Source organism: Hyla sarda, chromosome 9, assembly GCF_029499605.1.
Source record: "Hyla sarda isolate aHylSar1 chromosome 9, aHylSar1.hap1, whole genome shotgun sequence".
NCBI classification, from domain to species: domain Eukaryota; kingdom Metazoa; phylum Chordata; class Amphibia; order Anura; family Hylidae; genus Hyla; species Hyla sarda.
The window spans coordinates 148,935,651-148,950,408 of NC_079197.1; the positions used below are offsets into that span (position 1 = coordinate 148,935,651).

The following is a 14,758-nucleotide window of genomic DNA, read 5'->3' on the forward strand; positions in this document are numbered from 1 at the left end:
TGTGTGCGAAAACGGCTTTTAGCCTCTGAGCGCTCTCATCTTATGTCTCCCTGCTGCACGGAGGACCCGTGATTTCTTTGAATACATGGACGGTGAGTGCAAGTTCACCCTTTCTTACTTATTGTAATTTACAAATTTGTTTAACTTTCTGGAGCCAGTTAATATATATATATATATATATATAAAAAAAAAATTTTATAAAAAAAAAAAAAAAAAAAGTTTTTTCCTGGATAACCCCTTTAAGCGTGTGATTCAAAATCAGCAGGGGATCAATTAATTTTTTCCTTTACTGTAGAAGACAACTTTTAATTTAGGGTGGTCTTCATAAAGAGATTTCACTGTATATAAGGTCTCATCCGTGTTGACACCATTTCACCCATTTCGTAGAATACAAACAAGTAATTCTGTACGTACTTATCCAAAGTTTTCCACTTACAGTAACTGAAATCCCATTTCCTGCCATGACAATATGGCTACACAGACAATTGAGAGGAATAGCTGTCACTGCCGCCAGCCTCAATAGGTGCCATTGGCGGCGTGCTCAGCACACGATTAGTACTGCCAGACAATATGAAAATTACCAGGCGAGGCGTAATGTTCCCGCTGCAGACAGCCCGCCTACGTCTTTGCAACTAATCGAGGGAGCAGAATTAACCTGTCTTTCGAGAGAACAGTGAGTCACCCATGTAAGACATAAGGATTGTTTAACCTTACATAGCCCGACTCCATTATACATGGTGGGGAATGGGGGGGGGGTCTGAACATTTTACCATAAATAAGGCAACCGCCATTTTGAGTCTGGCTAAAGATGCCATCACGCCCCCTCCCATAGACATAAATGGAGGGGGCGTGGCGTGACATCATGTCCCCAGTCCAGGAAACAAAGGGGGAGATTTATTAAAACCTGTCCAGAGGAAAATTTGCCCAGTTGCCCATAGCAACCAATCAGATCGCTTCTTTCATTTTTAACAAGGCCTTTGCAAAATGTAAGAAGTCATCTGATTGGTTGCTATGGGCAACTTTTTCTTTGCACAGGTTTTGATAAATCTCCCCCAAAGAGCTTTGCGAGACTGGAGACACAGCCCAAATCCTTTGAATAGGGGATAAGATGTCTTTGGCCGAATAACCCCTTTAAATCTCTGCATTTTTCTCAAAATTTTCCTCATACAGGGTTTTTTAATTAAAGCTGTTTTAGGAGCAAATTTTCTTTCCTGTTTGTTTATTTAAAAAGGAAAGCAATTGCAGCACAAATCACGTACAATTATAGGTATGGCATGGTGTAACGTGTGTATAGTTAAAGGGGTACTCTGGTGGAAAACTTTTTTTATTTATTTTTTTTAAATCAACTGGTGCCAGAAAGATAAATAGATTTGTAATTTACTTTATTAAAAAATCTTAATCCTTCCAGTACTTATTAGCTGCTGAATACTACAAAGGAAATTATTTTCTTTTTGGAACACAGTGCTCTCATGCTGACATCATGACCACAGTGTTCTCTGCTGACATCATGACCACAGTGCTCTCTGCTGACATCATGACCACAGTGCTCTCTGCTGACATCTCTGTCCATTTTAGGAACGGTCCAGAACAGTATATGTTTGCTATGGGGATTTTCTCCTACTCTGGACAGTTCTTAAAATGGACAGAGATGTCAGCAGAGAGCACTGTGCTCGTGATGTCAGCAGAGAGCTCTGTGTTCCAAAAAGAAAACCATTTCCTCTGTAGTAATCAGCAGCTAATAAGTACTGGAAGGATTAAGATTTTTAATAGAAGTAATTTACAAATCTGTTTAACTTTCTGGCACCAGTTGATTTAAAAAAAAAGTTTTCCACCAGAGTACCCCTTTAAAGGGAACCTGTCGTCAGTTTCATGCTGTCTGAACCACGAGTCATGGTTCAGGCAGCATTGAGTTGACGACAGGTTCCCTTTAAAGACACAATCCAGGATTTATTTTTTGCATGTATAGTGCAGCATTGGCTATTCTTAGAGAATAATGTAGAGGTTCTTGTTTATGCCTTGTGTTGCCTATTTTAGCTGATGTGACAGGCATGGGGTTTTCAGCCTTTGGCTGTCCGGGCATTCTGGGGTTTGTAATTTTGTAACAGCTGGAGACACACTGTTTGGAAGACAATGATCTATGAGTTTAGACACCAATATTAGAGGAGACGTCCTGGTTCACATCTCCGTTCTCGTTCATCCCAGAGGTGTTGGATGGGGTTGAGGTCGGGGACACTCCAAACTCCCCCACCCAAGTCTTTATGCACCTTGCTGTGTGCACTGGAGGGGGTTGAACACAAAAACTATTCTCACAAATTTGGAGGCAACAATTGTCCAAAATGTTCTGGTATGCCGAATCCAACCCCATAAGTATTATCAAGTATTATCCTTCCTCCACCAAACTTTACAGTCAGCACAATACAGTCAGGCAGGTAATGTTTTCCGGCCATTTGCCAAGCTCAACCCTGATGTTTGGCATTGTGCTTAGGGATGTAACATAGTTTGCGGTTGTTCGATCACGAAGCTCCTGTCGCGGCATAGTTTTTGTGTTGATTTTAATGCCAGGTCTGTACTATGCAGTTATTGTGTTAGGCTATGTTCAAGGTGCAAGGTATGGCTGGAGTTTGTCCGAGGCTGGAATAATATAATTATAATATAAAATATGCTGTGAGATAGTAAAATATTAGGATGTATTTCTGAAGAATAAACTCATACCTGTTGCATAGTTGAGCGCAGAGCAGTAGTAAAGTGCATATAGGGATATAACAGGGGGAATGTGAATAAAAACGGCAGAAAACTGATTACGCAATCTGGTAATATAGATAGGATGGGCAGTTAGTATACAGACGTGGTGGATATGTACTTGCCCATCTATTCCATAAAAAGTCTATTTCCAGATAGTGCAGGCAGTCTCACCACATATTTCGGGGGATACTAAACAACAGAGGGCGTTAGGCTCCGGTCTGGAGTAGTGACATACAGTCTCTGCACTTGTAGTTTTTAAGCCGTGGGACGGGCTCTATTAGCTGGTGGACAGTAAGGGCCGTTATACTCGGTATAGGTGCAATTTAGATGTGTGCCCGGTACCTGACATCAGATGTGGCGTGTTCATTTAGGTGCTTGCTGCAGTCCAGGTAAGTCCTTTCGGGTTTGTGGTGCAATGGAGATTCACAAGATCATGGGAGTGCGCCCCGGCCGGTGGCGGCTTGACCGTGGAATCTCCGGCTGTAGAGTATGCCTGATGTTTCCAGCAGGTGCAGTGACATCACTACAGGGTTCATAGAGGGTTAAAAAACACTCCAACGCATTTCAGAGATTATACACCTATACCTAGTATAACGGCCCTTACTGTCTACCAGCAAATAGAGCCCGTCCCACGGCTTCAAAACTACAAGTGCAGACACTGTATGTCACTACTGCGGACCGGAGCCTAACTCCCTCTGTTGTTTAGTATCCCCCCGAAATATGTGGTGAGACTGCCTGCACTATCTGGAAATAGACTTTTAATGGAATAGATAGGCAAGTACATATCCACCACATGTCTGTATACTAACTGCCCATCCTATCAATATTACCAGATTGCGTAATCAGTTTTCTGCCGTATTTATTCACATTCCCCGTTACATATCCCTATATGCACTTTACTACTGCTCTGTGCTCACCTATGTAACAGGTATGCGTTTATTCTTCAGGAATACATCCTAATATTTTACTATCTCACAGCATATTTTATATTATAATTATATTATTCCAGCCTCGGACCAACTCCCGCCATACCTTGCACCTTATCTTATGCCATGCACTTTCATCCTTTACAGGTAAATATTCATTTAATCTATATTCACAATAAAGTCCTATTCTGCGCTTATTGAGGGGCATTTACTAATCTTTTACTATGTAGTCTGGTTTTTACCCTGTTTTTTTTCTACTTCATTTCATGTGCGACAAATTTACTAAATTGTTGCACGGCCTTAATAAATTTGGCACACATAGGCAAAAGTGGGAAATTTACTTCATGTAGTAGAAAAAAATAATCTGTTCCTTTTTCCTGCTGTCTGAATAGGTTTGGCTGCTAGGTTTCCTTCTGGATCTTTTGTTTTTGAGGTTTTTTTTTAGCTTTTTCACCACATCTAAATAGTTCAATAACTAAATTGTAGTCATGGGGCTCAGAATAGTGGTAAACGGCGTTGCGTGTGTGTATTACATTTTTTAAACACAGTTTTTTTTTCTCCCTATATGTACTTACACTTTTTTTGTTACTTCTTCTACAGATCCGTGTATCCTGTGGACTCCTTCGGATTCGGTGGACTACTTCGACGACCAGCGTTTTTCTTTGCTTGATGTTAATAAAATGGTTAACGAGGGCTTGTGGGGGAGTGTTTTTTTTAATAAATTTTTTTTTAAACCTGTTGTGTTTTTTTTTACTTTACTAGACAGGCTTAGTAGTGGAAGCTGTCTTATAGACAAAGTCCATTACTAAGCCGGGCTTAGCGTTAGCCACAAAAACAGCTAGCGCTAACCCCCAATTATTACCCCGGTACCCAACACCACAGGGGTGCAGGGAAGAGCCGGTACCCACAGGCCCGGAGCGTCAAAAATGGCGCTCCTGGGCCTAGGCGGTAACAGGCTGGTGTTATTTAGGCTGGGGAGGGCCAGTAACAATGGTCCTCGCCCACCCTGGTAACGTCAGGCTGTTACTGTTTGGTTGGTATTTGGCTGAATAAAAAATAGGGGGGACCCTATGTGTTTTTGTTTTTTTTAAATATTTAATTATTTAAAAAAAAAAAACCGCATAGGGTCCCCCCCCCCCCTATTTTCATTCTCAGCCAAATACCAACCAAACAGTAACAGCCTGACGTTACCAGGGTGGGCGAGGACCATTGTTACTGGCCCTCCCCAGCCTAAATAACGCAGCCTGTTACCGCCTAGGCCCAGGAGCGCCATTTTTTGACGCTCCAGGCCTGTTGGTACCAGCTCTTCCCGGCAACCCTGTGGCGTTGGCTACCGGGGTAATAATAGGGGGTTAGCACTAGCTGTTTTTGTGGCTAACGCTAAGCCCAGCTTAGTAATGGACTCCGTCTATAAGACAGCTTCCACTACTAAGCCTGTCTAGTAAAGTAAGGAAAAAAACACAACAGGTTTTAAAAAAATTTTATTACAAAAAACACTCCCCCACAAGCCCTCGTTAACCATTTTATTAAAAATCAAACAAAGAAAAACGCTGGTCATCGAAGTAGTCCACCGAATCCGAAGGAGTCCACAGGATACACGGATCTGAAATGAGAAGAAAAAAAAAAAAATGGGTTAGTACATTTATTATCACCTGCTCACACATCTCCCGCCCCGCACGACTACAACTGCCAGCATGCCCTTACAGTAAGGACATGCTGGGAGTTGTAGTTGTGTGGTGCAGGAGATGTGTGGGCAAGTGACATGCTTGTTCCCTGCCCCCAGCTGCAGGACTACAACTCCCAGCATGCCCTTACAGTAAGGTGGGGCGGAGGCCGGGCACAGTGTTTCCCAACCTGGAACTTGTAGTTTTGCAACATCTGGAGGCACCCTGGTTGGGAAACACTGTTTAAGGCCAGTGTTTCCCAACCAGGGTGCCTCCAGATGTTGCAAAACTACAACTCCCAGCATGCCTGGACAGCCAAAGGGTGTCCAGGCATGCTGGGAGTTGTAGTCTTGCAACATCTGGAGGCACCCTGGTTGGGAAGCTTGGGCAACTTACCGGCTTCCGTAGGATCCAGCGCTGCATGACAGTGCCGCCCGACGATCTCCGTCAGCGATCGTCGCTGGAGCCTCGGAAGGGTAAGTGAACGTCTTCGCCGGTCCCCTTTAGCTGTTTAGTTTTGCAACAGCTGGAGGACTACAGTTTACAGACCACAAACCAGTGGTCTGCAAACTGTGGCCCTCCAGCTGTTGCAAAACTACAACTCCCAGCATGCCTGGACAGCCAAAGGCTTTGGCTCTCAGGGCAGGAGCCCGGGCTGAGATTACAGTGCAGCCGCCCGGGTTCCTCATACGGCCTCCCCGCTACCCCCCTTGTCTCCCGCCCGGGCTCCTCATACGGCCTCCCCGCTACCCCCCCCCCCCTTGTCTCCCGCCCACGTCACTCAGCTCCCGCTGCTACAAGATTACAACTCCCAGCGTGTCCTCACTGTAAGGGCATGCTGGGACTTGTAGTCTTGCAACAGCAGACAGATGGAAGTTGTGTGGCGCTGGCAGGTGAGAGGGGGGGGGATGTAAATCACTGCAGTGTCCCGGTAGCGCAGTGAGGGTAGCGGGGAGAAAGTATGTCGGAGCCCGGGCGGCAGTAGCTTTTCCTGCTCCATGTTGGAGCTGGAGTAAATTTAGTCAATTTTTATGGCTAACAGTTTATTGTGCAACTGCGACTGTCTCAGTTAATAAATTCCTGACCACTGCAAGTAAAAACTGAAAACTTGCGTAAATTAAGCAGGAAAAAAAAATTTACTTTCTAGCTCTTGCTAGAGAAAGTCGCACAAAAAATAGGGTAGGCGCAATTGCGACAATTTTGCGCCAAAAATAGTCCGAAAAAAAATACTAAACCCCTTAGTAAATGCCCCTCATTGTCTTTTTAATATATTTATTGTACACCTCTTTGTATGATATACAGGGGCTCATACATACAACATAGCAGCATTTTGGGCACAATCTCCAATTAACTGCGCTAGTGTTTTATACATTTTTCTACTGATTTATGAACTCTGGTAAATGACACACCGAACAGGATTTATAGTTCACTATATTTTAGCTGGGGTTGCTTGTGTTCCTTTCTCTTCTGAGGGCCATAAAAGACGTGTAAAGGACAGGTCTGCTTCTATTTAATATTCTGTTATCATTGTACACACAGGACGCACCATTAGTAACATCTAATAGGGAATTTATGAGTCATTCCATAAGAAACAGACCCTAGGGGGAAGTAATTGGCTATAAAGTTAAAGAGTACCTCTCATGATCTTGATAAATGTTATCCTCCCAGTCCACTGCCCCCATCATGATAAACCACCCCCTGCCTTTATTTATTTATTTATTCTTTCTACCTTGATATTGCTCTGTATTTTCTGCTCAGTCTTTGTCAGATTCACAGACAGGGAAGGGGCGTTCCCCAGCAGGCGTGACATCATCTGAAGCCATACAGGGGGGAACTTCCTCCCCCACTCTGCTACAGACAGCCCAGTGCAGTTCAGTGTGAGATGGCCTGTGATTGGCTGAGGCTGCACACATCCCTCAGCTCTGAACTCCACTGTGTGTCAGCTCTGCACAGCAGCTTTCAAAGCGAGCAGAAATATTCAGCACAATGCACTGAAGGCATCAGGACTCTATAGTTTAGCTCAGCTCAAAGGCAAAGGGAGCCGAAATATTCAGCTCTATATACACTGTGCTGAGGTCCCGCCTGAACTTCCTGACTTGTCTCTGCCAGGCTGCTGTGGGAGACAATCTGGACCCCTGGTGACCAAACATATAGGGGTTAATTTAACACAAAATTACATAATTTTATTAGGAAGTATATTACAAAATTAATTTAAAATCGGCTAATCTAGAACATTAATTTTTATTAATAATGACTGGTAACATTTAACCCCTTCCCATAAATAGATGTATATTTACGTCCACAGTGGGCTTGCAGCTGAGCGCGCGTCATACCAGGTGGGTCCCGGTTGCTATTGGCAATCGGGAGCCACGGCTAATGCCGGACATCGCCGATCGGGCAGATATCTGGCATTAACCTTTTAGACGCCATGATCAAAGTTGGTCACGACATCTAAATACAATAAATCCCATTCTCGGCTGGCTCAACGGGCTGATCAAGACTGCCGTGGCGAAACCTTCCTCTTACCTTCCTCCTCCTCGTCCGATCGATGCTCCATAGCTCCAGTCAGCCATGGCAGTAATAGAGCACCGATAACCGTTATCAATGCTGCTCTATGGAAAAACATTGATTAGTGTATGCAATCTAAAGATTGCATGTTATAATCACCTATGGGGACCAAGAAGAAAAAAAATAAAATAAATAAAAAGGGTTAAAAAAATATGCATTAACCCCTTCTTTAATAAAAGTTACCCTTTCCCATTTTTCAAGTAAAATAATTGAAAAAAAAAAAAATCATAAGTGTGTGGTATCGCCAAACTATTAAAAAATAATGTTAATGAAACCGCACGGTCAAAGGTGCAAGCGTAAAAAAGTTCCAAAGTCCAGAAATGCTTATTTTTGGTCACTTTATATACTAGGAGAAAAAAAATGAATAAAAACATGATCAAAAAAAGGTGCCATCAAAACCTACAGATCACGGCGCAAAAAATGACCGTCATAAATCCCTATATAAAAATAAAAAGGTTATAGTGGTCAGAAGTGGACAATTTTAAGCATACTTATTTTTGTGCAAAAAAGTTAGATTTGTTTAAAAGTAGTAAAATAAAACCTATATAAATTGGGTATTAATTTTAATCGTATGGACCTACAGAATAAAGAATGTGCCATTGTTACCAAAAGGTGCACTGGGTAGAAACAGAAAACCTCAAAAGTTGCAAAATGTTTTATTTATTTATTTTTTTTCAATTTCACCCTACAGAAATTTGTTTGTTTCACTGTACACTTGGAGGTAAAATGAGTGAGGAGAAAAAAAACTAAACCTCAAAAGGCTTGATCCTGAAAGTCTTAACTGCAAATGGGGTTAAAGGGGTATTCCAGGAAAAAACTTTTTTTTTATATATCAACTGGTGCCAGAAAGTTAAACAGATTTGCAAATTACTTCTATTAAAAAATCTTAATCCTTTCAGTACTTATGAGCTTCTGAAGTTAAGGTTGTTCTTTTCAGTCTTAGTGTTCTCTGATGACACCTGTCTCGGGAAACTACCCGTTTAGAAGAGGTTTGCTATGGGGATTTGCTTCTAAACTGGGCGGTTCCTGAGACACGTGTCATCAGAGAGCACTTAGACAGAAAAGAACAACCTTAACTTCAGAAGCTCATAAGTACTGAAAGGATTAAGATTTTTTAATAGAAGTCATTTACAAATCTGTTTAACTTTCTGGAGCCAGTTGATATATATAGAAAAAGTTTTTGCCTGGATAACCCCTTTAACTGCAAATGGGGTTAAATCTTAAAAGGAGCATTCCAGAGGTTTTTTTTTCAATGCATTAATTTATTTATTTTTAAATGGAATGGGGCGCTTTATGAAAAAAAAAATGCAGTCTTATTCAACTTTCTCTGAAGTTTACAGAAAATAGTCCTAAAAAATATCCAGTGAGCAGCAGTTGTGTGTATGAAAATGTTTTGTTGAAGTCAGAGGAGAATAGGCAGAGTGGGAAGAGATAACAGTAACTCAAATAACCATTTGTTACAACCAATGTACCCAGAATACCATCTCTGAATGCAAAAACACGTCCAACCTTAAAGGGGTACTCCACCCTTAAACATCTTATCCCCTTTCCATAAGATGTCTGATCTCCGGGATGGCACCCCGGCGTTCTGAACACGGAAGCTCGGAGCTTCTGTGTAGGTGACATCACGCCACGCCCCCCTCCATTCATGTCTATGGGAGGGGCGTGAGGGAAAGTACATAGCAGTCACACCTCCTCCTGTAGACATGAACGGAGGGGGCGTGACTGCTGTGGTCGCCCGTCATCTGACACAGAGCGGAGTTCGCTCCCTGCACCGGATGACTGGGGTGCCGCCCCGGAGATCCCCTCGCGATCAGACATCTTATCCCCTATCCTTCACATTTATTCTTGTTACATTAGTAATGATGACTCTTCATTGCAGATTTATAGGATTTTTTATTGAAAAAATTTTGAACAAAAATACAGTTTTAAGCAATATAATAAAAAAAAAAAAAAAAGGCCAAAAATGTGTTTATGTGACATTTATATACTTGGTTCCCACAAAGGTCAGTACAAAAATTAATATTTAGGGACCAGAGAGCTGGTATTCCCGAAAATCCTCTATCTGCATCTTCAGGCTGGTGGATCAGGAGAAGCGGTGACAACATAACAGCCGCCATCTCCTAGGTCAGTGGTCTTCAACCTGCGGACCTCCAGATGTTGCAAAACTACAACTCCCAGCATGCCCGGACAGCCGTTGGCTGTCCGGGCATGCTGGGAGTTGTAGTTTTGCAACATCTGGAGGTCCGCAGGTTGGAGCCCACTGTCCTAGGTGGTCACCCACCAGTAGGAACAGATACTGGATCTACAAAGTGCCGGGGATATTGGTGCAAATTCCGGTCCAAATATCACAAAATCTGCAAACCCTCCAAAACATAAATGACCAACGTGGATCCTTCATCATTTGGCGCCCAAACAGTCAACAATGCCGCTGCTCTTTAGCCCATCAAAGAAAAAGAAGTTATTGTGTGGGGAATCTCGTTGGGATAGGGCCTGTATGTGAGAGAATAAATAAATAAAAATAAAATCGTATATAAAAAAATAAAATAAAAAATTCATAAATAAATTCACTACGTGGTAAATGACACCATAGAATCATGTTGACATTTATCGTGTGGCTGAGGCCTACCTTAACTACTTCCTGGCCCAGCACTCCTCCCACAACGGCACAGACAGGAGCCATTTCCGAAAAACAATAGCTGTGGAAGAGAATTAAAAAAAAAAAAAAAAAAATTTATTTATTTATTTAAAAAAATTTCTTCAGAAAGTTTCATTTAGCCACCCTCTCCAGCCATAGCTATAACAGGCACAGGTTGTGTATAACATTTTTATTTTTTTACAAGTTTCTGTAAAAATCTAAAATTAATTAAAAAAAAACAAAAAAAAAAAACGTTTGAACCGAAAACCAGTGTTTAGTGAAAATGCTGTCATTTCCATCCCAGCACCAGCCCAGCAGCATTCTCTTATTAGAAAGATTATAAGTGATCAAAATGCCAAAGTATGTACCCTTTTACTACCCTAGACCACCAGGGAGGCATGAATTAAATCCTCCAATACCCTAGACCACCAGGGACGCATGCATTATATCCTCCAATACCCTAGACCACCAGGGATGCATGCATTAAATCCTCCAATACCCTAGACCACCAGGTACGCATGCATTAAATCCTCCAATGCCCTAGACCACCAGGGATGCATGCATTAAATCCTCCAATACCCTAGACCACCAGGGATGCATGCATTAAATCCTCCAATACCCTAGACCACCAGGGACCCATGCATTAAATCCTCCAATACCCTAGACCACCAGGAAACAGATTAAATCCTAAAATATCCTAGACAACCAGGGAAGAAAGCATTAAATCTAAACTCTAGACCACCAGGAAATCATACATGAAATTGTCCGCAAACCTAAGACAACCAGGGAAGAGTAAATTAACTCCTCCAGTACTGTAGTCCACCAGTGAAGCATGCATTACATCTTCAAATACTCGACCACCAGGAAACTTGGATTATATATAAAAAAAAGAAAAATAAAAATACCCTAGACCACCAGGGAAGCATACATTAAATTCTCCTATACCCCTGACCACCAAGGAAGCATGTATTACATTCTATAATAACCTAGACAACCAGGGCAGCATGCAGTACATTTTTTATTTCCCGAGGCCACCAGAAAGCTGGTATTAACCCCCTCCACAACATTAGCAAAGCTGCCATTACTCCCTCTAGTTCCATAGAACAACAGAGAAGCCGACATTCACCCATCCACTACCCTAGACAAACTAGGAGAACAGCCTGTGTGTTATCTACTACCTTAGACAAGAGAAGCTACAATGAACTCCTACACCAACCAGCCCACCAGGGACCTGGAAACTAGAATTTTTTTAATCCCGTGTCTGTTATTGTCTCATCCTAGGCTCATTATATAGTATAATAAAAAAAAAAAAAAAAAAAATATATATATATATATATATATATATATATATATATATATATATATATATATATATATATATATATATATATATACACACACAGCAACAGGAGAATACAGCAGCACACTGCTAGCACAAAGATACAGATAAAACATGAGTATATAGATGAAACATGAGTATATGGATAAAACATGAAAAGCTATACAGCTGTAGTGCAACAAATGAAAATATGAAATTATGAAACAGTGGAGGTACTTAGCTTGCAAATTTGGCGGCCAAATAGCGTGGACCGTCCCACCACGGTAAGGTGACCTCATTTTGGGACAGACCCTACACTATGAATATGCCTCTGTGTGAACAGTACAGCAGGCATTGCAAGGTCTGAAACATCCAAGGCACCTTATATACACCTAATAGAGGTGGGTGGGGTGCAGGAGCCAACATGGAGGTAGCCACTCCCCCGTATGTGTAATACAACCAAAGAATAAGTTGGCCAGCACTATTGATTCCAAACTATTATATGGACCTGGCTTACAGGTGCAGGCTGCTGGGCTAAATATACAGCAACAGGAGAATACAGCAGCACACTGCTAGCACAAAGATATAGATAAAACATGAGTATATAGATGAAACATGAGTATATAGATGAAACGCTATACAGCTGTAGTGAAACAAATGAAAATATGAAATTATGAAACAGCCAGGTCCGTATAATAGTTTGGAATCCAATGGTGCTGGCCAACTTATTCTTTGGTTGTATGTATATATATATATATATATATATATATATATATATATATATATATATTTAGAAGCTGACTATGCTTTGCTGCATGACCAGATTTGCTATTCAGGAGTTTGAAAAAATCCTTTGAGAGAATTTTAGTGGTGTCAGTAAGTTCTGTTACTGAAATGAATTTTATAGAAATTAAAAACACACCTTTTTTTTTACTTGCAAAATTTTTTAGAAATTCAATTACTTTAGGGGAGATTTATCATAGCACAAGTTGACCAGTTGCCTATAGCAACCAATCAGATCACTTAATTGTTAAAAAGGCCGGTTTTGATGATTCCACGCCGAAGGCCGCGATCATGACATCACGGCCACACCCCCTCACTGGTTTAGAACGGCGGGTGCTGCGGGAGATCAAGGGGGGCCCCGGCAGTGGGACCCCTGCAATCAGACATTGCAGCGGAGTACCCCTTTAAGGACTGTGACCACACTAAAACAGTCCCAACTCCTAAATGTTCGTAGTTTTCCTGCTCTTCACTGATAAAGACACTTGTTTTCTATCTGTTGTGTGCAATGGTGAAGTTACTATGTTCCTGTGGATATTACACATGCACGACTGGACACAATTACTGGTATTTTAGTTGTGAGTGATGCCGTACGGACGCCACACGTGGCCTGGTGCTCACAGCTGGGAAGATGAGAACTTATGAGATGATATATGGTATTATTATCATCATGTCATATTACAGTGTGCAATGCTGCACCAGCAGATCAGTACATTTTAATACAGAGCTTTCAGTAACACAAAAAGCATTATAATAACAACCACATTTCATGGGTTATGGATTAGCGGGTTTATTCTTCATTTTTAATGATTCTGTGTTTGCACATTGGACTAGTGGTGACTCCTGCTCCGTTTTGCCCTCTACATCATTTTTTTTTATATACGTTAATCTTTGATACAAAGTTGCATGAAGGCGCCGTAACTGTAAAGTGCTGGGCGACATTTTCCCAAGGCACAGATTGTCTACTTTTAAGATATGTGAAGGGTATAAGAAGATAAAAAATATATATAATTTGAGGACCCCACACGACATAAGTTAACATTCTTATTTCCATTTTTTTAACATGGTTTAAGATGATATATGCAGAGTGTTGGGATAATCCTTAGCGATCAGCTCTAAATCGAAGAGTGAAAAGCTCCAAAACAAGTGTTTAATTTCCCTGCAGCGCCCCCACAGGGGAAATAAGGGATTACACATTTCTTATTTAACCCCTTAAGGACTCAGACCATTTTGGCCTTAAGGACTCAAGACAATTTTATTTTTATATTTAATTTTTGCCTCCTCGCCTTCAAAAAATCATAACTTTTATATTTTCATCCACAGACTAGTGTGAGGGCTTGTTTTTTTGCGCAACCAGTTTTCTGTTGTAATGCCATCACTCACTTTACCATAAAATGTATGGTGCAACCGAAAAAAACAACTATTTGTGTGGGGAAATGAAGAAAACCGCAATTTTGCAAAGTTTCATTTTCACACTGTACAATTTACGGCAAAATTACGTGTTCTTTATTCTTAGGGTCAACACGATTAAAACGTTACCCCTGATTACTTACTTTTCCTTTACTGTTGCGCTTTTTGGTTAAAAACTTTTTAACCAAATTAGAACGTTTAAAATCCCTCTATTTTGCTGACCTATGAGGGCAAATTTTTTGCGGCATTATCTTTACTTATTATTGAGACCATATTTGCATATATAAAACTTGGAATACATTTTTTATCAATTTTTTTTAATACAATGTTATAAAAAAGCAGCAATTTTGTACTTTTTTTTTACTTTCACGCCGTTCACCGTACGGTATCATTAACATTATATTTTAATAGTTTGGATATTTACGCACGCAGCTATACCAAATCTGTTTATTACTTTTTTTTAATACATTTTTTACACTTTTTTGGGGTAAAATGGGACAATTTACATTTTTATTGGGGAGGGGATTTTTCAAATTTTCACTTTTTTTTTTTTACACTTTAATATTCCCCATAGGGGACTATTTATAGCAATCATTCGATTGCTAATACTGTTCAGTGCTATGTATAGGACAGAGCACTGATCAGTGTTATCGGTCATCTTCTGCTCTGGTCTGCTCGATCTCAGATCAGAGCAGAAGACCCGTGGAAGGCA

At 41.0% G+C, this 14,758-nt stretch overlaps 1 protein-coding gene across 1 annotated transcript in view; it reads right to left on the reverse strand.

Annotated features, from left to right (window-relative positions):
• Nucleotides 1-9,757: 9,757 nt before the first annotated feature.
• The window catches only part of SAE1 (SUMO1 activating enzyme subunit 1), a 74,137-nt gene continuing 69,136 nt past the window's right edge, over nucleotides 9,758-14,758 (reverse strand). The window contains exons 8-9 of the mRNA XM_056540006.1: nucleotides 10,530-10,599; nucleotides 9,758-10,393 (exon numbers count right to left, since the gene is read on the reverse strand). Coding sequence (XP_056395981.1) covers nucleotides 10,301-10,393; nucleotides 10,530-10,599 — 163 coding nt within the window. The 3' untranslated portion in view covers nucleotides 9,758-10,300. The remainder of the gene's footprint in view (nucleotides 10,394-10,529; nucleotides 10,600-14,758) is intronic.